Source organism: Hemitrygon akajei, chromosome 5 (genome assembly GCF_048418815.1).
Source record: "Hemitrygon akajei chromosome 5, sHemAka1.3, whole genome shotgun sequence".
NCBI lineage: Eukaryota > Metazoa > Chordata > Chondrichthyes > Myliobatiformes > Dasyatidae > Hemitrygon > Hemitrygon akajei.
This window is the reverse complement of record NC_133128.1, coordinates 174,047,894-174,075,429: the sequence shown is the minus strand read 5'-3', so window position 1 is coordinate 174,075,429 and position 27,536 is coordinate 174,047,894. Positions and strand designations below refer to the sequence as shown.

The window sequence follows — 27,536 nt, the reverse complement described above, 5'->3', positions numbered from 1 at the left end:
TTATTTCAATTTGAAACCAACTAATACTGTTAATTGTATTTAAAAACACATAATGCTTAGATAGTAAAAATCATGAGAAGATTACTGGGGTCTCCCTCCCCCCTCCATTTGTAACATTTACTGGGAGTGTTGCAAAAGGCCCGAAGCATTATTGAGGATCTCTACCATTCATCCCACAATCTCTTTGACCCATAACCATCAAGAAGGAGGTACAGAAATATCAAGATGAGGACTGCAAGACTGGGTAACAGCTTCTTCCCTCAGACTGTGAAACTAACCTGCCAACACTGAGGTCTTGTCACTAGGACAGCCAGCTATTTACTGTCTACCTTTGCAGTGTACTACATGCATTTTGAATTGTAATGTATTAACTTATTTATAGTAATATTTTGGTTTATGTGCTGTGTGTGATACATGTTTTGTGGGTGTACCGTGGTCCGAAAGAATGTTGCTTCATTTGGTTGAATATTTATACGTACAGCCAGATGACAATAAACTTGAACTTGATCCTACCGGGATGAATTATACAGTCTGTTTCTTCCCATTCCTGTGTCATTACCGAATATGCTGAATTAACATGTTATTGGTATCACTCTAATGCACTAAACTGTGCACATCAAATTTAATAAGACCCTTCTATAAATAGCCACTGGACCAAATTAAGCATTGTATTTAAATACTGTACTGGATATAAAGAACTGAACAGTAGTGATCTCTGCACTGATTACTTCTTCAAGGTCTCCATTTTTCATGCCTTTATTTGCACACCATCTTGCATCTTGACATACAGTCTAACTTACTGCTGACAACTCGTCTTTCCTTTCCCACAATCAACATTGGTGTCACAACCTCTCTCAAGCAGTTTAATGCTTCAAATTTGGTAAACAGTGCAAATAACACAAAAACACAAGCTTAACCAAATAAAGTTTGTTCCCTATATCTGATTTATACTTATTCCCCTATCACTTGACACATTGCACTGTAATTGTACAACATAGCAACTTGGTTCCCACTTAGCTCTAAGATTACTAAGCAAGTCTAACGTCCAAAATAAAAGAGGAAAATAGTCAGCAGGGCAAGTAGCATCAATGGAAAGTGACCAGAGTTACTGTTTCAGGTTAATGACTCTGTCAGATCAGGGGAGGAGGGAAAATCTAAAACTAACTGATGCTACCTGACCTGCTGAGTGGTTCCATCATTCTCAGCTTTCATCCCATGGGATATGTATGGATTCTTCCATTGTGGGGATTTTGGATATGCATAATATCAAAACACAACTTAAATCAAAATCATACCAGGACTTCATAGAATCATATAGCATGTTTGTTCCCTCAGTTTTTTTTTTCTAGCAATTTGAAACCATCCAAATCATCCCATTTCAATCCTATACTGTTTATTTGAATATATATCTCCATGTTTCAGCTCACTCCCACATTCCTATCATGTGCTGGGTGGTAAGGTTAATTGGCTACCATACAACTGCCTCTAGTGTTTAGGTAAATAGTAGAACCTGAGTGATGTTAATGGGCATAAGGAAGTTACAGGGAAAATGAGCCACATAGACTCAATGACTGAAATAGCTTCTTTCTATATTGACAGGAAGTATAAAAATAACACAGCGTTGCAGCTTTCCAATCAGAATTTCACTGAGCACTCTTGTGCTCACTTCATACAAGCAGGATTGGTAAAGTAAGGATAGAATGAAGTGACGGAGATGCAGAATTGTAGTGGAGAACTTTGCTACTGCTGATGGTCAAGACCAGGGGTTCCCAACCTGGGATCCACAGACCCCTTGCTTAATGGTATTGGTCTATGGCATAAAAAAGGTTGGGAACCCCTGGTCTAGGCTGTCTCATGATCTCTCTGTTTAAATAATCAGATCTGAATCTATAACTTTTAATGAAATTGTAGTGCCCCACAAGGTGTTGGAGTCACATAGATAAAAAGGCAGACAGACAGACATACTTTATTGATCTCGAGGGAAACTGGGTTTCGTTACAGCCGCACCAACCAAGAATAGTGTAGAAATATAGCAATATAAAACCATAAATAATTAAATAATGTTAATCATGCCAAGTGGAAATAATTCCAGGACCAGCCTATTGGCTCAGGGTGTCTGACATTCCAAGGGAGGAGTTGTAAAATTTGATGGCCACAGGCAGGAATGACTTCCTATGATGCTCAGTGTTACATCTCGGTGGAATGAGTCTCTGGCTGAATGTACTCCTGTGCCTAACCAGTACATTATGGAGTGGATGGGAGTCATTGTCCAAGATGGCATGCAACTTGGACAGCATCCTCTTTTCAGACACCACCGTCAGAGAGTCCGCCCCCACAACATCACTGGCCTTACGAATGAGTTTGTTGATTGGTAAGAACCTCCTCTAAAGAGCATTAGTGAATTCTGTAATGGTACAGGCCCCAGACAGAAGTAAAGTAAGCTCATCCACTCAGCACTTCTGGGTGAACATGTCGCAGATGCTTCAACACTCATTTGTGGGTCCAAACATGAGCGAGGATGGAATTTGTCTCCAAACCTCTTATTAGAAATTTAACTCTCTGCCACTACTCATTGCTAGACACAGAGCTTTAACCATTTCAAATTAAGATAAATATTAGCATATGTACTTCAAAACACACAGTGAAGTGCATCAATGAGGATTGTGCTAGGCAGCTTGCGTCTCCATGCTTCCAGCACCAACATTGCATGCCTACACAAATAACCCTAACTGCATGTCTTTGAAAAATGGTCATGAGAGTGCTTAGCTCCATCTATTGTTTGCTATCTTTATTTGCCAATAGTCACAGTTCCATAAATTAATGCATAAATACTTAGAGCAATGAGTGCATCGTCAGCTCACAAAACAAGCTCTTACTTTTTTTCCACTTTTAGATGCAAGTGCAGATGACCATGAAGGGCTACATCACATGTATTGTGCCTGTGCTACAGTTCCCTCCTCCATTAATAGCCAAAAGTGAGGCTTGCTTGCCATGTGGCATACTTCCATTGGCACAAATACAGCTTTGTCTTCCAAAACAAATAGGAAATTTATGTATTAAGAATCATGGTAATACCTGTGATTAAAGAATGTAATTTTATATGAGGTGTACAATTTAATTTATCTCTTTGCCACTATACTGAATTGCATGATGAATAGAAAAATCGGAGATATGTAACTGTAAGCTTAAACTTCAAATTTGATATCTGGTGCCTTTTAGAAACTATTAGCTTGCTCCAAATTTGTGTCATCTGCTGTGGAAACTGAACATATCAAACCAGCTGTGTGCACCACAGACTTCCACTGTGATACTACATAGCACTATAATGCAAAAGTGTGGATGGAAGATATCAACACACTGCAAAAACTGTCAGGTCCAAGTCATTATGGTGTGAATACAATATTTAAGTTACTCAGATTAGCTGAAACTGATTTACCCATCCATGTTCCAGCTGCCAATTGTTGAAACATCAAATTACACCTCAGTGAGTAAAACACATTAGACTTCCATATCTTGCAAAAAAATTAATTCAGATCCAGCAATATTGCAACATACAGTGCCTATAAAAAGTATTCAACCCCCCCTTGGAAGTTTTCATGTCTTATTGTTTTACAACATTGAATCACGGTGGATTTAATTTGGTTTTTCTTGACACTGATCAACAGAAAAACATACTGGATGAACTCAGCAGGTCGGGCAGCATCCGTTGAAAGGAGCAGTCAACGGATGCTGCCCAACCTGCTGAGTTCATCCAGCTTGTTTGTACGTGTTGATTTGACCACAGCATCTGTAGTGTACTTTGTGTCAACAGAAAAAGACTCTTTCGTGTCAAAGTTAAAACAGATCTCTATAGTGATCCAATTAAATATGAAACACTAATAATTGATTGCATAGGTGTTCACCCCCTTCAAGTCAGTATTTAGTAGATGCAGCAATTACATCATAGAGTCTGTGTGGATAGGTCTCTATCAGCTTTGCACATCTGGACACTACAATTTTTCCCCATTCTTCTTTATAAAACTGCTCAAGCCCTGTCAGATTGCATAAACATCATGAATGAACAGCCCTTTTCAAGTTCAGCCACAAATTCTCAATTGGATTCAGGTCTGGACTCTGGCTTGGCCACTCCAAGACATTAACTTTGTTGTTTTTAAGACATTCCTGTGTAGTTTTGGCTTTATGCTGAGAGTCATTGTCTTGCTGGAAATCAGATCTCCCAGGTTGCAGATCTCTTACAGAATGCAACAAGTTTTCTTCCAGGATTTCCCTGTATTTTGCTGCACTCATTATACTCTTCATCTTCACAAGCCTTCCAGGGCCTGCTGTAGTGAAGCTTCCCACAACATGATGCAGCCACCAGCATGCTTCAAAGTAGGGATGGTGTGTTTTTGATGATGTGCAGTGCTTAGCACATCATCAAAAACAAAAAGCTCAATTTTCACTTTATCAGATCACAGAATCTCCTTCCAGCTGACTTCAGAGTCTCCCACATGCCTTCTGGCAAACTCTAGCCGAGATTTCATGTGAGTTTTTTTTTCAACAGTGGCTTTCTCTTTGCCACTCTCCCATAAAGCTGCGACTGGTGAAGCACCCAGACAACAGTTGTTGTATGGACAGTCTCTCCCATCTCAGCAACTGAAGCTTGCAACTCTTCCAGAGTTGTCATAAGTTTCTTGGTCACTCAGTTTTTGAGGACAGCCTGCTCTAGGCAGATTTACAGCTGTGCCATATTCTTTTCATTTCATGATGATTGACTTGACTGTATTCCACGGGATATTCAGCGACTTGGAAATTTTCTTGTATCCATCTTATCCATCTCCTAACTTGTACTTTTCAATAACCTGCTCGTGGAGTTGCTTGGAGTGTTCTTTTGTCTTCATGGTATATTTTTTGCCAGGATACTGACTCACCAGCAGTTGGACCTTCTAGATACAGGTGCAATTTTACTACAAGCAATTGAAACACCTTGAATGCACAAAGGTCTTCAAAAACAGATCTCCATTTAATTAATTATGTGACTTCTAAAACCAATTGGCTGCACCAGTGATGATTTGATGATTCATATTAAAGGGGGGGGGGTGAATACTTATGCAGCGATTATTTTGTGTTTTATACTTGTAATTAATTTAGATCACTTTGTAGAGATCTGCTTTCAGTTTCTTTTTCTGTTGATCAGTGTCCAAAAAGCCAAATTAAATCCATTGTGATTCAATGTTATGAAACAATAAAATCATGAAAACCTCCAAGTGGGGTGAATACTTTTTATAGGCACTGTACATATTTCCATGTCAAGATAGTGTTTGATATGGAGAGGAACCGCGGGTGGCAGAGCTGTCACGTAGAGCCTGTAGTAGAGGTAAAATATGTTTTGGGTAATGGATACATTGCCAATAAACAGACTGCTTTGAATGTTGTTAGAGATGCACTCATCCAGGAAAGTGAAAAGTAATCGATCAGACACTCCTAATTATTGCTTTATAGATGCTGAATGAGCTTGGGTGTCTTTGGAAACAGATCATCGAAAGATACTCAGCCTCTGACCTGCCCTAGATGCCACAGTCTGTGTGTGACTGGTCCAGACATATTTTAGATTTGTAGTATTTAAAGAAAAATAAGTCCTGATGATGGTGATGGACCAGATATTATTTGTTGAAAATGGCCAGTGCCTGAGTCATGTGGCTTCAGTTACTTGACACTTAACATTCTAAACCCAAGTACTGCTCCATGTAGTATTTCCTCACTTTCTCAGAAGTTACAAAGAGAATTAAACAACATGCAGTCTTTTAGTGAACACCTGCACGACCATATGATATAAAGTAATTGTTGCTGTTAAAGCAGTTGAAGGTGATTGAGCAAAGCAATGTCCTGAGCAAAATGTGAGTTCTTCCAAAAATTTCAGAGCCTCTAAGAACTTTTAACTATTTTCCTTCCTAAAAGTCCAATAATGTTTGTTTAGCTCAGGAACTTCATTGCAATATTCAGACAAAAGACATCCTGACGTCATGCCCAGTCACTTTCACCTGGAACTGAAAGCATGAAGCTTCACGGGGTCCAAAGACTTGGGGCCATTTCCTCACAAATATATACTATTCCCCTGTCACTCTGATGTAATGGTCCTGTTGGTTTATTATCACCAGATGATATAATCCAGATGTGATCTTTATGATAATCTGTCAATTTCCACAACACATTAACAATATTTATTCTTGATTTATTTGATTAAATGAAATTATTTTGGCTAAATGTCTAGAGTTAATTACTTCAGATTTCTGGATCATATGAGTTATGAAAAAGGAACAAGTATAATTAGATTCTAGTAACTGCTTATATTCTTTACTTCAGTGTTCCGTAAATTGGTTCACAATACATGCTATAATACCATAATAGATTTTTCTCCTTCCCTTCAGTACAATCTAACCGTTCCCTCTTACATAGCCCTCAATTTACTATCAATCATGTGCTGATCTCAGAGCTTCTTAAATTCTCCTATCTGCTTCTACCATCACTCTTGCCAGAGTTTTCCACACACTCACCACTCTGTGTAAAAAGCAAACGTGCCTCTGACAATCCCACTATACTTCCCTCCAATCCCCTTAACATTATGCCCCCACCCCCAGTATTAGCCATTTCTGCCCTGGGGGAAAATTCTTCAGCTATCCATTTGATCTGTGTGTCTCATCATCCTGTATACCTTTGTCAAGTCACTTCTCGTCTTCTTTTGCTCTAAAGGTAAAGGCCATAGCTCAATCTATCCTAATAAAAGCATTCTCTAATCCAGGCAGCATCCTGATAAATCTTCTCTACATCCTCTTCAAAGCTTCCACACAAGACCATAAGATATAGGAGCAGAATTAGACTGCTTGGCCCATCGAATTCGCTCTGCCATTTCATCATGACTGATCCAATTTTCCTCTCAGCCCCAATCCTTCCTATAATGAGGCAATTACAACTGAACACAATATATTTTGGTCAGACAGTCTAACAAAATAAAAAAATACACACTGGCAGCTGTAGAAAGCAATCTTCACATAATTAGCTGAATCTACCAAGGTCTCAAGTGGCTTTATTTTCTACAAAATATGAATAAGATTACAGAATATGATTTGTAAAATACTGTGGACCCAATAAAAACAAATGAACATTGAAATTTCTTTCAGCACTTTTGTCATGAGCCACAATTGAATAATGTATATTTGAGTTGTTTTATCAAATTTTGTAAAGCCATTTGTTGGCTTCTGCAACTTCATAGGCTTGCATGTTATTATCCTCAAATGTAATCACAGTGAAATATCTGGTTAAATGCCATTATTTGAGAGAAAAGGAGTAAGCAAGAATGCAAAGGGAAGGGTAATAACAATAATAGCATTAAACAATGAGGTCTACACATAGAAACATAGAAAACCTACAGCACAATACAGATCCTTCGGCTCACAATGCTGTGCCAAACATGTACTTACTTTAGAAATTACCTATGGTTACCCATAGCCCTCTATTTTTCTATGCTCCATGTACCTATCCAGGAGTCTCTTAAAAGACCCTATCCTATCCGCCCCCACCACCATCGCCGGCAGCCCATTCTAAGCACTCACCACTCTCTGCATAAAAAACTTACCCCTGACATCTCCTCTGTACCTACGTCCAAGTACCTTAAAACTGCATCCTCTCGTGTTAGCCATTTCAGCCCTGGGAAAAAGCCTCTGACTATCCACATGATCAATGCCTCTCATCACCTTATACACCTCTATCAGGACACCTCTTATCCTCCGTCACTCCCAAGGAGAAAAGGCCACGTTCACTCAACCTATTCTCATAAGGCATGCTCCCCAATCCAGGCAACATTCTTGTAAAGCAAACACGAGGAAATCTGCAGATGCTGGAAATTCAAACAACACACACAAAATGCTGGTGCAACACAGCAGGCCAGGCAGCATCTATAGGGAGAAGCACTGTCGACGTTTCGGGCCGAGACCTTTCGTCAGGACTAACTGAAAGGAAGGATAGTAAGAAATTTGAAAGTAGGAGGGGGAGGGGGAAATGCGAAATGATAGGAGAAGACCGGAGGGGGTGGGATGAAGCTGAGAGCCGGAAAGGTGATTGGCAGAAGGGACACAGAGCTGGAGAAGGGAAAGGATCATGGGACAGGAGGCCTAGGGAGAAAGAAAGTGGGAGGGGAGCACCAGAGGAAGATAGAGAACAGGAAGAGTGATGGGCAGAGAGAGAGAAAAAAAAGGAGGTAAAAAAACTAAGTATATCAGGGATGGTGTAAGAAAGGGAGGAGGGGCATTAATGGAAGCTAGAGAAGTCAATGTTCATGCCATCAGGTTGGAGGCTACCCAGCCGGTATATAAGGTGTTGTTCCTCCAACCTGAGTGTTGCTTCATCTTGACAGTAGAGGAGGCCATGGATAGACATATCAGAATGGGAATGGGATGTGGAATTAAAATGTGTGGCCACTGGGAGATCCTGCTTTCTCTGGCGGACCGAGCGTAGGTGTTCAGCAAAACGGTCTCCCAGTCTGTGTCAGGTCTCACCAATATATAAAAGGCCACACTGGGAGCACCGGATGCAGTATACCACACCAGCCGACTCACAGGTGAAGTGTCGCCTCACCTGGAAGGACTGTCTGGGGCCCTGAATGGTGGTGAGGGAGGAAGTGTAAGGGCAGGTGTAGCATTTGTTACGCTTACAAGGGTAAGTGCCAGGAGGGAGATCAGTGGGAAGGGATGGGGGGATGAATGGACAAGGGAATCGCGTAGGGAACAATCCCTGCAGAAAGCAGAAAGGTGGGGGGGGGGGGGGGGGGAGGGAAAGGTAGTGGGATCCCATTGGAGGTGGCGGAAGTTACAGAGAATTATACGTTGGACCCGGAGGCTGGTGTGGTGGTAAGTGAGGACAAGGGGAACCCTATCCCGAGTGGGGTGGTGGGCGGATGGGGTGAGGGCAGATGTGCGGGAAATGGGAGAGATGCGTTTGAAAGCAGAGTTGATGGTGGAAGAAGGGAAGCCCCTTTGTTTAAAAAAGGAAGACATCTCCTTCGTCCTGGAATGAAAAGCCTCATCCTGAGAGCAGATAGACAATAGACAGTAGATGCAGGAGTAGGCCATTCCGCCCTTCTAGCCAGCACCGCCAGATGCAGCGGAGACAGAGGAATTGCGAGAAGGGGATAGCATTTTTGCAAGAGACAGGGTGGGAAGAGGAATAGTCCAGGTAGCTGTGAGAGTCTGTAGGCTTATAGTAGATATCAGTAGATATCAGGTGTCGGAAATGGACCAGGTAAATTTGAGGGCAGGGTGAAAGTTGGAGGCAAAGCTAATGAAGTCAACGAGCTTAGCATGCATGCAGGAGGCAGCACCAATGCAGTCGTCGATGTAGCGAAGGACACCCGTATAGGCTTGGAACATGGACTGTTCCACAAAGCCAATCAAAAGGCAGGCATAACTGGGACCCATGCGGGTGCCCATGGCTACACCTTTGGTTTGGAGTAAGTGGGAGGAGCCAAAGGTGAAATTATTGAGAGTAAGAACTAATTACGCTAGACAGAGGACAGTGGTGGTAGAGGGGAATTGGTTAGGTCTGGAATCCTAAAAGAAGCGAAGAGCTTTGAAACCTTCCTGGTAGGAGATGGAGGTATTTAGGGACTGGACGTCCATGGTGAAAATAAGGCAGTGGGGGCCAGCGAACTTAAAATCATTTTAAAAATTCAATGCGTGAGAAGTGTCACAAATATAGGTGGGAAGGAATTGAACAAGGGGGGATAAAACAGTGTCAAAGTATGTAGAAATGAGTTCGGTGGGGCAGGAGCAAGCTGAGACAATGGGTCTACCTGGACAGGCAGGTTTGTGGATCTTGGGTTGGAGGTAGAAACAGGAAGTGCGGAGTTTGGGAACTATGAGGTTGGTGGTAGTGGATGGGAGATCCCCAAAGCTGATAAGGTTGGTGATGGTATAGGAGACAGTGGCCTGGCGCTCCTTAGTAGGGTCATGTTCAAAGGATAAATAAGAGGAGGTATCAGAGAGTTGTCGCTGTGCCTCTGTCATGGCCTCCTCTACTGTCGAGATGAAGCCACACTCAGGTTGGAGGAACAACACCTTATATACCGGCTGGGTAGCCTCCAACCTGATGGCATGAACATTGACTTCTCTAACCCATTAATGCCCCTCCTCCCCTTCTTACCCCATCCCTGATATATTTAGTTTTTTTACGCCTCCTCTTTTTTTTCTCTCTCTCTGCCCATCACTCTGCCTGTTCACCATCTCCCTCTGGTGCTCCCCTCCCCCTTTCTTTCTCCCTAGGCTTCCCATCCCATGATCCTTTCCCTTCTCCAGCTCTGTATCCCCTTTGCCAAACACCTTTCCGGCTCTCAACTTCACCCCACCCCTTCCGATCTTCTATCATTTCGCATTTCCCCCTCCCCTTTCTACTTTCAAATCTCTTACTATCTTTCCTTTCAGTTAGTCCTGATGAAGGGTCTCGGCCCAAAACATCGACAGTGCTTCTCCCTATAGATGCTGCCTGGCCTGCTGTGTTGCACCAGCATTTTGTGTGTGTTGTTTGAACATCCTTGTAAATCTCCTCTGAACCCCTTCTATAGTTTCCACATCTTTCCTGTAGTAGGGTGACCAGAACTGAGCACAGTACTCCAAGTGGGGTCTAACCAGGATCCTATATACCTGTAACATTACCTCTCAGCTCTTAAACTCAATCCCATGGTTGATGAAGGTCAATGCACTGTATGCCTTCTTAACCACAGAGACGACGGTAATATCTATGTAGATCTTCAGAAAGCCAGAATACTAAACACCACTAGAATAGCCTGAAAATTCCTAGCAATTGATAAATGAACGTGCTTGGCTATGCCCATACCTCAGGTTTTACCAGCTTGAGCTGAGAAAAAATAAATACAATAATAATAATAACAACAACAATTATATAAACATATGCACTTACTTAAACAGGATCTTTTTGTCGTGGCACTTGCTCCGCCTAAACACAAGTTTCCACCTCGATGAACCAATTCCAACTCCAAATTCAACCTGTGGCATCAATTAAAATGTACTTATAAATTCAACACAAAAATTACTTCACTGCTTTGATATTTCTCCAATTATAGTCAAGAAGAATATATTGTGTCACGTACCCCATAACTGGGTCACTTACCAGCAAAGATAGAGAGGTCCGTTGAAGTCTGATGGTACTATTTTTAACAGTATTTATTGATAAAAATACACAAAAATAATATCAATGCAAACATACAGATAATATACGTCGTCAATACTAAATCTAAAAGCGTGGGTATAATAATAATCAATAAGAAATAGCTCTATCGTTGTCTAGGGGATAATGTATTGTCCGATGGAAATATAAAAGTCACTCAAGTTCATTCAAGCTGCAGCTTTTGGTTGGAGAGTGAGACGGAGTTTAGAACTTGCCCGTTTTCCTTTCTATGATGTCGATCCTTCGAAATGTCGTCGGTGACCTTTTCCTTTTAGTTAAGCCGTCTTCCGTGGTCAGTCCCACCAATTCCGAGGCAAATGGAAAAGGACGCACGTGGGCTTTTCACCGGCTGTCGCTATTACGCTGTCACGGGTTTTCTAGCGTTTTTCCTGGTGCGTCTAAAGGGGTTGTTCCCCAGATCTTCTTTTATCCTTACTCATGGGGTCTCAGATGTCAATCAGGTTGGGATGATGCCATCCCCCCCCCCCCCCAACCAGCCCACGTTGCTCATTCCTTGAGGGCGTTGATGAATAGCACAGTGCTCAATACACAATTCCGTCTCCAAGAGACAATGGCCGCTTCCCGTGGCTTTGTATTGTTGAGGGGCCAGGACATTCCAAACCCCCTGTGGATTCTGCGTCTCTCTCTCTCATTTCCTGGGTCTCCTGACCTGAATTAATAGCGATCTTGCGATTCTCAAAAAGGAGGGGGCTATTTTGTACCCTTCGGCCCCTCAGAGTTGGGGCACAGGCGTAACAATTGAAACATATACTTACTTGTAGATGAAACTAAAAAAAGCATTTACTTCTGCTAGCAGAATTTGTGTTTAGACATTCTAACAAAAGTAAAAGAACTTGCACTGACAGCTGCAGAAAGCAATCCCCTCGCCATTAACTGAATCTACCAAGGTCTCAAATTATCTCTGTTGCTAAGAACACTGCAAAGTGGTGTTGATTTTTTTTGGTTGCACAGGTCTCCGTCTGTTTGCTGCTGATAAGAGGTTTTGTATGACAAGAGAGTTTTCCATTCCTAGGCCAATCTGCTCTGTTCTTCCCAGCAATGAAGGGAGCAGAGACAGAAATTGACAAACCAATGGACAGGTCAGAGAGAAAAGTAGCAGGATTTCACTCACCTTAGGAATACAAATAAATTTCAATTTATCTAATTTATCTACACATGTAGCATATATGTATTTATACTATGGAAAAATTCCAAAATATTAACAAAACAATGTGGAAGATCCTTGGGGAAACTAACTCATATGACTGGAAAAAAAAACACATTTTAGATTTATTAGGTTATTACATTTAGAAACTGTTTTCGTTTAAGATGAATAGTTATATAATGTTACTAATTAATAGTGACTTAAACAGAACTTGTTTATTCCGATAAGCTTTTTAGAACTTATCAGAACTAGGAATACCAAACTGCCAATCAAATGCATGAATCTACATATATCCTCTGTATATGATAAAAGGACACTTTTGTTTAAGGTTCAAACAACACACACAAAATGCTGGTGGAACACAGCAGGCCAGGCAGCATCTATAAGGAGAAGCACTGTCGACATTTCGGGCCGAGACCCTTCGTCAGGAATTTTGCATTTCCCCCTCCCCCCACTACTTTCAAATCTCTTACTATCTTTCCTTTCGGTTAGTCCTGACGAAGGGTCTCGGCCCAAAACGTCGACAGTGCTTCTCCTTATAGATGCTGCCTGGCCTGCTGTGTTCCACCAGCATTTTGTGTGTGTTGTTTGAATTTCCAGCATCTGCAGATTTCCTCATGTTTGTTTAAGGTTAATTGTTTAGCTGGCTTTGGAATAATTTTCTTTTACCTTAGTTTACTTCCTTGTGAAATGGATGAAAAAGGGAATTGCTGGCACAAGAGGTTGCTAGAGTTTTTAAAAAGTAAATAAAAGCCAGCTACAATTATACAGAAATCACAGCTACGGGATGGTTCCTGCGCCAGCCACATTATAATTTGTTTTTGCACATAAATAAGAAAACCACATTTTTGACTAGCACCAAAAGTGAGTAAGATTAATGCAAATACAAAAAGTGATTTTACTTGCCATTGTTACATTGTGAAATTAGCATTAACTCTACATGCAGTTGAATATAAATTCCAAAGATGCTGTTTTGTTATTCAGCATTCCTTTACAGGATGTATCTTTTCACCCTTCTTTATTATTCACTATCTAAGCATTGCTTCCACCTCACTGTCTTTTTGCTTATCCTGACTTACTCTTGAGGTGGATGTGATAACTCTCCTTCCAGAACCACTAGGGGTGTTTTTAATGAAAGCACTCTTACAGTGCTTTTGGATAAGGGGTTCCAGGTTTCAGTAATGACGGACACCAGTGATACATTTGTAAATCAAGAAAGTGTGCAATATTGATGGAAAACATGTGCCTTGGTAACTGAAGTTGTGGTTTGGGAGGTGCTGCTCAACAAGTCAAGGAGATTAACTGGAGTCTAATTTGTAAATGGCCCATATTACCTCTTCTGTGTGTTGATGTTGATGGTGATGGTGGTGGGGGGGGGGGGGGGGTTTCTGCTTTGCGCTAGAAATCCGTAAAGCAGTTTGAGAATTCTCAATGCAACATTCACCCAGTCAAGAGAATGTGTCTTTACCCTTCTGACTTGTGCCTTGTAAATTGTAGATAGGTTTCAGTGTACCAAGAAGCAAGTCTCTTCTTACTATTTTCTACCTGCTGATCTGATTTCATTCCTGTTCAATGAGCAACCTGCCAGTGTGTTGTTGGTAGGGGTAAAACCATAAAATATAGGAGCAGATTTAGGCCATTCAGCCCATTGAGTCTGTTCCACCATTGTATCATGGCCGATCCCGGATCCCATTCAACTCCATACACCTGCCTTTCCACCAAAACTTTTGATGCCTTGATCGATAAGGAAACGATCAACTTCCATCTTAAATATACGCATGGACTTGACCTCCACTGCAGTCTGTGGCAGATCATTCCACAGATTTACTACTCTCTGGCTAAAAAAAATACTCCTTACCTCTGTTCTAAAGGGTCACCCCTCAATTTTGAGGCGATGCCCTCTAGTACTGGATACCCACACCAGAGGTAACATCCTCTCCACATCCAACCTGTCTAGTCCTTTCAACACTTGGTAGGTTTCAATGAGATACCCCTGCATTCTTCTAAATTCCAGTAAGGGCCAAAGCTGACAAACGCTCCTCATATGTTAACCCCTTTATTCCCAGAATAATCCTCATGAACCTCCTCTGCATGCTTTCCAATGACAGCACATCCTTTGAGAGATGGGGCCCAAAACTGTTAACAAAACCCCAAGTGTAGCCTGACTAGTGTCTTATAAAGCTCAGCATTGTTTCCTTGCTTTTATATTCTATTCCCCTTGAAATAAATGACAAAATTGCATTTTCCATCTTTACCAAAGACTCAACCTGTTAAGTTAACCTTCTGGGAGTCCCTTTGTACCTCTAATATTTCACCCTTCTTCCCATTTAGATAATAGTCCAAACTACTGTTCCTATTACCATAATGCATTATCATACATTTCCCAACATTGTATTCCATCTGCCACTTTTTTGCCCAATTTGTCTAAGTTCTGTTACAATCGCATTGCTTCCTCAGCACCACCAGCCCCTCCACCTACTTCATATCATCCGCAGACTTTTCCACAAAGCCATCAGTTCCATTATCTAAATCACTGACAAACAATGTGAAAAGTAGCAGTCCCAATACTGACCCCCTGAGGAACACTACTAGTCACCAGCAGCCAACCAGAAAAGGTCCCTTTTATTCCCACTCACTGCCTCCTGCCTGTCAGCCATTCTGCTATCTATGCCAGTAACTTTCCTGCAACGCCATAGGAATTTATCTTGTTAAGCAGTCTCATGTGTGGCACCTTATCAAACACCTTCTGAAAGTTCAAGTAAATGACATCCACTGCCTCTCCTTTGTCCACCATGCTTGTTACTTCCTCGAAGAACTCCAAGAGATTTGTCAGGCAAGATTTCCCTTTGCAGACCCATGTTGCCTTTGACTTATTTTATCATTAGTCTCCAAGTACCTCAAAACTTAATCCTTAATAATGGACTCCCAACAGTTTCCCAACCACTGAGGTTAGGCTAATAGGCCTATAATTTCCTTTCTTTTGCTTTCCTCCCTTCTTAGAGTGGAGTTACTCTTGCAACTTTCCAGTCCTCCGGTACCATGACAGAATCAAGGGATTCTTGAAAGATCATGACCAACGCAACTGTTATCTCTTCAGCAACCTCTCTCAGGACTCTGGGATGTAGTCCATCTGGCCCAGGTGACTTATCTATCTTAAGATCTTTGAGTTTGCCTAGCACTTTTTCCTTTGTAATAGCAATGGCACTCATTCCTGCTCCCTGACACTCATGGACATCTGGCACACTGCTAGAATCTTCCGCAGTGAAGACAGATGCAAAGTACCCATCAAGTGGATCAGCCATTTCTTCATCCCCCATCACTACCTCACCAGCATCTTTTTCCAATATCAAGCTGCAATATCAACTCTCACCTCCCTTTTACTTTTTATACAGCTGAAAAATTTTCAGTATCTTGCTTTATATTATTGACTAGTCTGCCCTCATATTTCATCTTTTCCCTTCTTGTAGCTTTTTAGTTGCTTTTTGTTGGATTTTAAAAGCTTCCCAATCATCCAACTTCCCACTCACTTTTGCTACCTTAAATGCCCTTTCCTTGGCTATTATGCAGTCCTTAACTTCCTTTGTCAGCCACGGTTGCCTACCCCTGCCATTTGAGAACTTCTTCCTCTGTGGGACATATCTATCCTGTGCCTTGTGAACTATTCCCAGAAACTTCAGCCATCTCTGCTCTCCCATCATCCCGGCCAGTATCCTCCTCCTATCCACTCAGGCAAACTCCTCTCTCATGCCTCTGCAATTCCCTTTATTCCACTGCCATACTGATACATGTGACTTATGCCTTTCCCTCTCAAACTGCAGAATGAATTCAATCATATTATGATCACTGGCTCCTAAGGGTTCCTTTACGTTAAGCTCCCTAATAAGATCTGTGTTATTACACAACACCCAATCTAAGATCGCCTTTCCCCAAGTAGGCTCAAGCACAAGCTGCTCTAAAAAGTCATCTTATAGGCATTCAACAAATTCCCTCTCTTGCAATCTGACACCAACCTATTTTCCTAATCCCCTAGCAAACTGAAGTCCCCCATTATAATTGTGCTATTTCCGTTACTACATGCCTTTTCCTGCTCCCTTTGAAATCTCAACTCCACATCTTGGCTACTACTTGGAGGCCTATATATGATTCTTATAATGGATTTTTTTTTAACCCTTGCAATTTCTTAACTCCACCCACAATGATTCAACATTCACTGACCCTATGTCACCTCTTTCTAAAGATGTAATTCCATCTCTTACCAACAGAGCCACACCACCACCACCTATGCCTTTCTGCCTGTTCTTTCAATACAAAGTATATCCTTTGACGTTAAGCTCCCAACAATGGCCTTCTTCCAGCCACGACTCATCGACGTCCACAACATCCTACCAACCAATCTCTAATTGCGCCATGAGTATGTCCACCTTATTCTGAAAGCTATGCACACTTAAATGCAGCACTTTCAATCCTGCATTCTTCGCCATTTTGACTTTTGCCTTTGTGGTACAATTTAACTCTTTGCTGTCTGCATTTGTACCCAATCATTGGCTTGTCCTTCCTTACAATCACGATACATCCATCATCTACTTGTAAACCTGCTGGCTCATTCTCAGCTCTATCATACTGGTTCCCATCCCCCTGCTATATTAGGTTAAACCACTCCCAACAGCTCTAGTAAATCTGCCCATGAGAATATTGGTCCCTCTTGGATTCAAGCGCAACCCATTCCTTTTGTACAGGTTTCAGCTGCCCCAGAGGTCCCAATTATCCAGAAATCTGAATCTCTGCCCCCTCCTCCAACTCTTTAGCCACACATTTATCTGCCACCTCATTCTATTCCTATCCTCACTGTCGTGTGGCACAGGCAGCAGTCCCAAGATTACTATCTTTGAGGTCCTGCTTCTCAGCTTCCTTCCGAACTCCCTGTATTTTTTTCATGATCTCCTCCCTTTTTCTTCCTATTTCATTGGTACCAATATGTACCACAACTTCTGGCTGCTCATCCTCCCTTTTCAGGATATTGTGGACGCGTCCAGAAACATCACCTGGGAGGCAAACTACCATCTGTGTTCCCTTTTCATGCCCACAGAATCGCCTATCTGTCTCCCTGACTTAGAATCCCTTATTACTGCTGCCATCCTCTTCAATTCCCTATCCTTCTGAGCCACAGGGCCAGACTCCATACCAGAGGCACGGCTGCTGTTGCTTCCCCTCTCTCCCAACAGTATTCAAAATGGAGTACTTAATGTTGGGGAGGGGATGGCCACAGGGGTGCTCTCCACTATCGGATGTTTTCCCTTCTGTCTCCTGACTGTCAACTAGTTATCTGTCTCTGTAGCCTTGGGGTGACTACCTTCCTGTAGCTCCCATCTATCACTGCTTCACTTTCCCTAATAAGCTGAAGGACATCAAGCTGCATCTCCAGATCCCTAGTATGGCCTCCAAGGAGCTGCATCTCGATGCTCCTGGCACAGATGTGGCCATCAGGGAGGCTGGCAGTCTCCTGTAAATCCCACTTCTGACACCCAGAACAGGTCACTGGCTCTGTAGACATAACCTCTATTCTCTCTAGGGAAAAATCAGAAATAAGGAATAAACTTACCTACCTACCTTGGCTCCCGCTGTTCTCATCAAAGCCTTACTACTCTGACTCAAGACTGTTCCGACAATGACCTTTCTACTAGGCGGTACCTTTCTTTTATAGAAACTGGGTTTTTAAAAGCTCTTTGTTGGACCTGTGTAGGAACACTCCTGTTGTGTCAGCACAGTATTCCAATCAACTGTGTACTAGGTTCTTGATGATGGAAATAATTAGGTTCTTTCTTACTGGAGATGATGTGAATGTCCTTTGCCAATAATCAGCCCATGCCTTAAAGTTGCCTATTTACTAATGGGCTGCAAATGGAATTGAATATTGTGCATCCATCACCTGATGAAGCCTGTACAGTTACAGATACTAGTTTTAATAGCATACAAGCCAAAATTATGACTCTGTACATTATCAATCCCTACAAAAATCCTAACTTAATGGATGTATTTTATTTTAAAATGGTGCGAAAAAGTTAAAGCATTAAAAATGATTTATTTATTTATGAGTCTAGGATTGGAGAATAGAAGGATGTACCTTTAGAACAGAGCTGAGGAGGAATTTCTTTAGCCAGTGGGTGGTGAACTTGTGGAATTCATTGCCACAGACAGCTCTGGAGGCCAATTCATTAGATATATTTAAAGAAGTTGATAGGTTCTTGATTAGTATGGGCCCCGAAGATTATGGGGAGAAGGCAGGAGAATGGAGTTGAGAGGGAAAATAAATCTATGATCGAATGGAGGAGCCGTCTCAATGGGCCGAATGGCCTAATTCTGCTTCTAAGTATTATGGTCTAAAAAGTGTATTTCTGATATTCCAACTTCCAATTTAAAAACTAGTTTTTTAAATATTTAATTTGCATGTGCTGTTTTTGATTTATGTGGTTGACTGCTTTGCCAGTTTGATGATAACAAAGTCACCGGACATCAATAAACATCAATGCCCAAGGGCATTTCAGTATCACACATAGTTAGAGCATTCATGCATGTCAAAATACATAGATGACCAACTAACGTAACATTTTTCATCCCCTGACCAAAAGACTTCAATTCATGGACCACCTTTTGAAGGTTTTTAAGGATCTTCAAAGTACAAAATGTGAACATTGATGTAATAGAAAATTCAGGAAAGCCAATTTGCACACTATAAACTCCTATGAACACTGATGATAATGACCAGATAACCACAAAACGCTGGAGGAGCTCAGCAGTCAGGCAGCATTTATGGAAATGAATAAACAGTCAACATTTTGGACCAAAACCCTTCTTCAGGAAAGGAAGGCGGAATATGCCAGAATAATAAAATGGGGCGAGGGGGAAGGACTAGCTAGAAAGTGAGAGGTGAAGCCAGGCAGGTGGAATAGGTAGAGCTGGAGAGGAAGGAATCTGATAGGACAGGAAAGTGGACCATGGGAGAAAGGGAGGACATACAGCAAGGGGATGTGATAGGCAGGTGAGGATAAGAAGCAAGAGGTCAGAGTGGGGAATAGAAGAGGGAAGGAGGAAGGACAAAAAAATAACCAGAAGGAGCAATCAATGGTAATGCCATCAGGTTGGATGCTGCTTAGGATAATGTTGATAGAGATGTAAATATTTGCTGGGTTAATTTAATTTTGTTGCACTGACAGCTAGCTGACTGTTCTGGAGAGAACTGCAAGGGATGCACAGATCAGCATATTCTGGATGCAGACATATCTATTCTATTATGTGGGAGGTGGAGGTAAAATCCAACTTCCTGCTCCATAACCTTCTAAGCTAGCAGCCAGACACACTTAATTTCTGCAAAATGCTGCACGAATCCAGCAAGTCTCAGCAAGATTCGTCAGGGCATGAAGGGATATGGGGAGGAGATTGGGTCTGAAAGGAAAATAGGATCAGTCATGATGAAATGGCGGACAGTCTCGATGGGCCAAATGGCCTAATTCTGCTCCTTTGTCTTTTTGTCTAAGCCACTCTGAATTGTCGACTGTTCATTGCCCTCCAAAGATGAGGCCTGACTTGCTTGAGTTTCTCTAGCATTTTGTGTGCATTCCTCAAGATTTGCAGTATCTGCAGAACCTCTTGTATCTGTCACTTCAGATTATACCATGATACATAGGACCAGAATCAGGCCATTCAGCCCATTGAGTCCACTCTGCCATTTCATCATGGCTGATCCCAGATCCCATTTACCTGCCTTCTCACCATATCCCTTGATGTCCTGACCAATTAGGAATCTAACAACTTCTGCTTTGAATATACCAACAGATTCGGCCTCCACTGCAGTCTGAGGTGAAGTATTCCACAGATTCACCACTCTTTGGTTAAAAAAATTCCTCCTTACTTCTGTTCTAAAAGATTGCCCCTCAATTTTGAGGCTGTGCCCTCTCGTTCTAGATACCCCCACTAGAGGAAACATGCTCTCCACATCCACCTTACCTAGTCCTTTCAACATTCGGTAGGTATCAATGAGATACCCACATATTCTTCTAAATTCCAGTAAGTACAGGCCCTAAGCTGCCAGACGCTCCTCATGTGTTAACCCCTTCATTCCAGGAATCATCCTCGTGAACCTCCTCTGGACTCCCTCCAATGATAATACATCCTTTCTGAGATAAGGGGCCCAAAACTGTCGACAATACTCCAAATGCAGCTTGACTAGTGTCTTATAAAGCTTCAGCATTATCTCCTTGTTCTGATATTCTATTCCCCTTGAAATAAATGCCAACATTGCATTTGCCTTCTTTACCACAGACTCAGCCTGTAAATTAACCTTCTGGGAGTCTTGCACAATGACTCCTAGGTCTCTTTGTACCTCTGATGTTTGATAATAGTCTGTACTATTGTTCCTTTTACCAAAATACATTATCATGCATTTCCCAACACTGTATTCCATCTGCCACTTTTTTGCCCAATTTGTCCAAGTCTTGCTGCAATTGCATTGCCTTCACAGCACTACCTACCCCTCCACCTATCTTTGTATCATCTGCAAACTTTGCCACAAAACCATCAATAACAATGTGAAAAGTAGTGGAACACCACGAGTCACAAGCAGCCAACCAGAAAAGGCCCCTTTTATTCCCACTCCCTGCCTCCTGCCCATCAGCCATTCTTCTATCCATGCCAGTATACTTTATGCAGGGCACCTTTTCAAATGCCTTCTGAAAATCTAAGAAATGACATCTACTGCCTCTCCTTTGTCAACTGTGCTTATTACCTCCGCGAAGAATTCTAACAGATTTGTCAGGTAAGATTTCCCTTTACAAAAACCATGCTGACTTAGCTTATTTTATTATTAGTCTCCAAGTACCCTGAAACCTTGTCCTTAATAAAGGACTCCAACACTTTCCCAATCACTGCGGTTAGGCTAACTGGTCTATAATATCATCTCTTTTGTCTTCCTCCCTTCTTAAAGAGCTGAGTGACATTCGCAATTTTCCATTCCTCCAAGACCATGCAAGAATCAAGTGATTCTTGAAAGATCATGACCAATGTATCCATTATCTCTTCAGCAACCTCTTTCAGGACTCTGGGATGTAGTTCATCTGGTCCAGGTGACTTATCCACCTTAAGACCTTTCAATTTGCTTAGCACATTTTCCTTTGTAATAGCAATGGCACTCACGAACCTCTGGCATACAGCTGGTGTCTTCCACAGATTTATGCCACATCTAATGATGCCTCATTTGCCTGGGGGTGGGGGGGGGTGCTTTAAATATATTCAATGACTTGACCTACACAGCAGTCTGTGGCAATGAATTCCTCAGATACACCGTCCTCTAGCTTAAAAAAAAATCTTCCTCATCTCTGTTCTAAAGGTATGTCCCTCTATTCTGAGGATGTGCCCTCTGGTTTTAGACAACCCCTCCCCTCATAATAGGATACATCCTCACCACATCTACTCTATCTAGGCCTTTCAATATTCCATAGGTTTCAATGAGATTTCCCTCCCCCCATTCTTCTAAACTCCAGCAAAACCATCAAACGTTCCTCAGATGTAACCTTTTCATTCGCAGAATCATATTGTTGTGAACCTCCTCTAGACACTAGCCAATGCCAGCCGATCTTTTCTCATATAATGGGCCCAAAAGTGCTCACAATACTTCAAATGTGGTCTGACCAATACATTAAAAAGCCTTTTGAGGAAAAACTTCTTCACACAGAGAGTGGTGAATCTGTGGAATTCTCTGCCACAGGAAACAGTTGAGGCTGGTTCATTGGCTATATTTAAGAGGAAGTTAGATATGGCTCTTGTGGCTAAAGGGATCAGGGGTATGGAGAGAAAGCAGGTACAGGGTTCTGAGTTGGATGATCAGCATGGCGGTGGAGGCTCGAAGGGCCGAATGGCCTACTCCTGCACCTGTTTTCTATGTTTCTAGCATTACACTCTTGCTTTTATATTCTAGTCCTCTCAAAATCAATACTAATATTACATTTGCCTTCCCTATCACTGACACTACCTGAAAGTTAACCTTTGGGGAATTCCACATGAACAATCCAAAATTCTTTTGCACATCTGATTTTAGAATTTTCTCACTGTTTTGAAAATAGTCTTCATCTTTATTCCTTCTACCACAGTGCATGAGCACACACTTCCCTACACGATATACCATCTGCCACTACTTTGCACGTTCTCCCAAACTGTCTAAGTAAGGAGTTCCCAGCCTTTTTATGCCATGGACCAATACCATTAAGCACGGACCCCCAGCTTGGGAACCCTTAGTCTATGCCCCTCTAGAGACTCCCTGCTTCCTCAACACTACTTAGCCCTCTACCTATCTACGTACCATCTGCAAACTTGGCTCGAAAACCATTAATTCCTTCATCCAAAACATGAAAAGAAGCAGTCCCAACACCAACCCCTGAGGATTACCACCAGTCACCGGAAGCCAAGCAGAAAAGGTTCACTCTATTGCCTCCTGCCAGTCAGCCAATCTTCTATCCACGCTAGTATCTTTCTAGTAATACCATGGATTCTTATCCTGTTAAGCACCTTAGCAAAGGCCTTCTGAAAATCCAAGTAAACAACATCCCTTGACTCTCACAAAATGCTGGTGGAACACAGCAGGCCAGGCAGCATCTATAGCAGGGGTGTCAAACTCATTTTAGGTCACGGGCCGGATTGAGCAAAATGCAGCTTCATGCGGGCCAGATCAGTCGGACGCGTGCGAACGCAGCTTTCATTGCCTCCGTTTTTTCAGCCTGCTCTCATGTGTCTCAGTCTCTGCTATAACTACAAAGTGTTTCACTTTACAAATTCCGTTTCTTATGAAGAAGACTGCTGAATAAACACTAAAAACCCTGAAAACCTGGTACCTGAATAAATTCAGCATTAGCCATATCATACGCCATAGGCGCTTCGATTACTGGGGCCAGCTTTAATAGTAATTAGATATCATCTTGCGAGCCAAAGATAATTCCACCGCGGGCCAGATTTGGCCCACAGGCCTTGAGTTTGACATATATGATCTATAGGGAGAAGCGCTGTCGACGTTTTGGGCCGAGACCCTTCGTCAGGACCTCATGGTTGTCCCTTGACTCTCCTTTGTCTATCCTGCCTCTCATTTCCTCAAAGAATTCCAGCAGATTTGGACTCCAACATCTTCCCATTCATTAAAGTCAGGCTAACTGGCCTATCATTTGTTTTCTTTTGCCTCCCTCCCTTCTTAAAGATTGGAGTGACATTTAAAATTTCCAGTCTCTGGAGCCATTCCAGAATCTAGTGATTCTTGAAAGATCATTACTAATTATCATGCTCTTGATGGTCACCACATGCAGTAGTGAGAGGGGATTCCGTAGTCAGAGGAGCAAACCGGAGATTCTATGGATGTGAAGGAGACACCCGGGTAGTATGTTGCCTCCCTGATGCCAGGATCAGGGATGTGTCAGATCAGATCCACAACATTCTAAAGGGTGTGGTATTCATGTGTACAGATGAATGACAATAAACTGAATTTGAACTTAAACATTACATCAAGGATAATTCTCTTAAGTTTACCCCCTAATAATTTTTAGGCATTTTGTTTGCTCCCAGCAAACTGCTTTTTAAAAATACTTTTCTGCCTAAATTACAGTCTTCATCAAGCTGATAATATAATTTCTAATCTCTTTACTCCAGTTTATTTATTTATTTAATGATACAGCGTTGTGTAGGCAGTTCAGTCCCTTTGAACAGAGCTGCTCCATCAACCCCAACAACTCCAATTTAACCCCAGCTAATCATGGGACAATTTACAATGACCAATTAACCTACCCGGTACGTCTTTGGACTGTGGGAGGAAGCTGCAACACACAAAGGAAATCCAAACATTCTTGGGGAGTATATACAACTCCTTACAGATGATGTCAGAATTGAGCTCTGAACTCCAATGCCGAGTTGCAAACGCCAACCACAATACAACTGTGGCACCCGTTTCTACAGACATTTGTAGTTTGAGATCACTGTCAAACCTAATCAAACACATTCATTCAGTGAATAAAAGTTAGAACAGTGAAGGTTCCAGCACCCATTCCTTCACTCAATGCAACATAATCTCCCAGTCCGTCTCTATCTTATTTAAGATGCTGTAACAAATTGCAACAACTGTTCATAAGAAACACTGACAAACAGCCTTAGTAAATCAAGATAAAAGACATCATGCAGACTAAAAGATTCTACAGATTTCATCAATGACATCACATTTTGCACATACTATATCAAAACCAGGACCATATCTCTCTTATCTCTGGAGCATCTGGACAGTAAAAACACAGAAGTTAAAATACTACAACTCCACCTTCAATGCTATAATTCCAAGCAAACTCATCTCCAGACTTCTGAGCCTGAATCTTGGAGTTTGGAGGCAAGTTTGTAACTGGATCCTTGACTTCCTAACCAACAAATCACAAACACTAAGGATATATGGGCAGCAACACCTCTGTCATGATTATGTTCAACACTGGTCCTCCACAAGGCTGCTTCCTCAGCCCCTACTCTACTCACTATAGACTCAAGACTGCTTGGCCAGAATTTGTTCTAACACTAACTACAAGCTTGAAATGACACCACTGTAATGCCTGAACCTCAAATAACAACTAGTCAGAATACAGTAAGGAAACAGAGAACCTCATGACATGGCGTCTGAACAGCAAGCTTTCCATCAAGGTCTGCAAAATATGAGTTCAAGAGAGCTTAAAGCTTCAAATTCCTAAGAGTGAACATCATTATAACTGCCTTGGTCCAATCTTGCAGATGTCATGGCCAAGAAAGCTCACCAGTGTCTCTGCTTCCTCAGGCTAATAAAGAAATATGGCATGTCACCTTTACCCCTTATTAATTTTTATCAATGCACCACAGAAAGCATCCTATCTGGATATATCATGGCCTGGTGTGGCAATTGCTCCTGGCCATGACCATAAGAAACTATAGACATTTGTGGACACATATCAGCACCTCGTGGAAACCAGCTTCTCTCTCTGCCTACACCTCTCATTGCCTGCCATCGTAAAGAATGTAACACAATCAGAGATGCCACCCACCACACACTGGCAATCTTCTTCTCCCGTTCCTATCCCAGTAGAAGATACACAAGTCTGAAAGCAGGTACCATTCAAGGACAGCTTCAATTCCACTATGATGAGCCTTTTGAATGGTCCTCTAGAATAATAAGGGGGACTCGATGTCACCTTATTTCTTGTTCTGGCCTTGCACTGTTTTCTCTTCCTGCACTTTCTCTGTAACTGTAACACTCTATTTGGCATTCTGTTATTTTGTTTTTCCTTGTACTGTAATACTTCAATTCAATGCTGTAACGAAGTGATCTGTATAGGAGGCAGGCAAAACGAAGTTTTTCACTGTACCTTGGTACACGTGACAATTAACAAAGCAATTTACCAATTTAAAAGAGCATGTATTACAATGTATAAAATGAATGCATATACCTAAAAAATAAAATCTAAATTTGAAGAGGCACTTACTTTTCATTTGATATTCATTTAAATAATTTCATTAACTTTACACACTTTTGAGAGCAATGATGCACTGTACTGAACAACTAAAAATTCTGTTTTATTAATGGCAAGCAAATTTTTCTTATTAGTCCAATTTTTAAACTAGGCAATAATACTTACATACCTAGCTACTGAATACATGAAGAGAAAGTCATTGTCTGGAGAACCAGGAATATTCCCATAATCTATGTATTTCTTTTGGGTTGTGCTCCTTATGTCCTTCATCACCGACTCCATCTCTTTGCTCAAGTTTGTTGCTGACTACAAAAAGCAAATCAATGCAAGCAGAAAAGATACCATTACCAAAGATATTTGATTAAAATAATAATATGAAGAATGCAATTTTACATGAATTTTAAGAATAGTAGACTGTAATATGACATAAATTTGGATGAATTAGAAAACATAATCAGCATACAAGCTTCAACAGTCCAAATACAGCAGACTATAATTTGTGGAATGAAAATCTGAAAACATTAAATCTGGAATATTAAAGGAAAAGGCAGCCACCATTTCACAAATGGAATTGAACGGTTAACATTATATCTATCATCTTGTTATGAGCAACAGATCAGTTGAAAACAGTTGGACAAAAATTACCTTAATTTTTATTTTCTAAATCTTTGATTGGATCTACAATTATCTAATTACAATTATGTTTTATACATACTGTAAATATAACGGACATACTGGTGCTTATAAAAAGTATTCCCTTCACCCCTCCTTGAAATTTTTCATTTTTTATTGTTTTACAGCACTGAATCACTGTAGATTTAATTTGGCTTCCTTGACACTGATCAACAGAAAGACTCTTTGACGTCAAAGCGAAAACAGATCTCTGTAAAACAATTTAAATTAATTACAAATATAAAACACAAAATAATTAAAGGCATGATTCACCCCCCCCCCCTTTAATACGACACATCAAATCATCACTGGTGCAGCCAACTGGTTTTAGAAGTCACATAATTAGTAAGATGGAGATCTGTTTTTGAGATCTGTGTGTGGTCAAGGTGTTTCAATTGACTGTAGTTAAAATACAAGTCTACCTGTAAGGTCCAACTGCTGGTGAGTTAGTGTCCTGACAAAACCTACACCATGAAATCAAAAGAACGCTCAAGCTACTCCGGGAAAAGAGTATTGAAATACATTTAAATCAATCATCAAGAAATGGAAAGAATATGACACAGCCATAAGTCTGTCTAGAGCAGGCCATCCTCAAAAACTGAGTGACCATGCAAGAAGAGGACAAGTGAGGGAGGCCGCCAGGAGACCCATGACAACTCTGGAGGAGTTTCAAGCTTCAGTGGCTGAGATGGGAGAGACAGTACATACAACAACTGTTGCCCGGTGCTTCACCAGCTGCAGCTTTTTGGGAAAGTGACAGAGAAAGCCACTGTTGAAAAAAATTCAAATGAAATCTCGGCTAGAGTTTGCCAGAAGGACTCTGAAGTCAGCCGGGAGAAGGTTCTATAGGCCGATGAAACCAAAATTGAGCTTTTTGACCATGAGACTAAACGCTATGTGTGGCTTTAGCAAAACATCCCCCCTTATTCAAAAACACACCAGCCCTACCATGAAGCTTGGTGGTGGCTGCATCATGCTGT

General features: G+C 41.5%; 1 protein-coding gene across 2 annotated transcripts in view; it reads right to left on the bottom strand.

Annotated features, from left to right (window-relative positions):
• The window catches only part of ubr3 (ubiquitin protein ligase E3 component n-recognin 3), a 239,545-nt gene that overhangs the window by 38,010 nt on the left and 173,999 nt on the right, over positions 1–27,536 (bottom strand). For both annotated transcript variants that reach the window (XM_073047259.1, XM_073047260.1), the window contains 2 exons: positions 26,054–26,190; positions 10,948–11,033 (listed from right to left, as the gene is read on the bottom strand). In XM_073047259.1, coding sequence (XP_072903360.1) covers positions 10,948–11,033; positions 26,054–26,190 — 223 coding nt within the window. The remainder of the gene's footprint in view (positions 1–10,947; positions 11,034–26,053; positions 26,191–27,536) is intronic.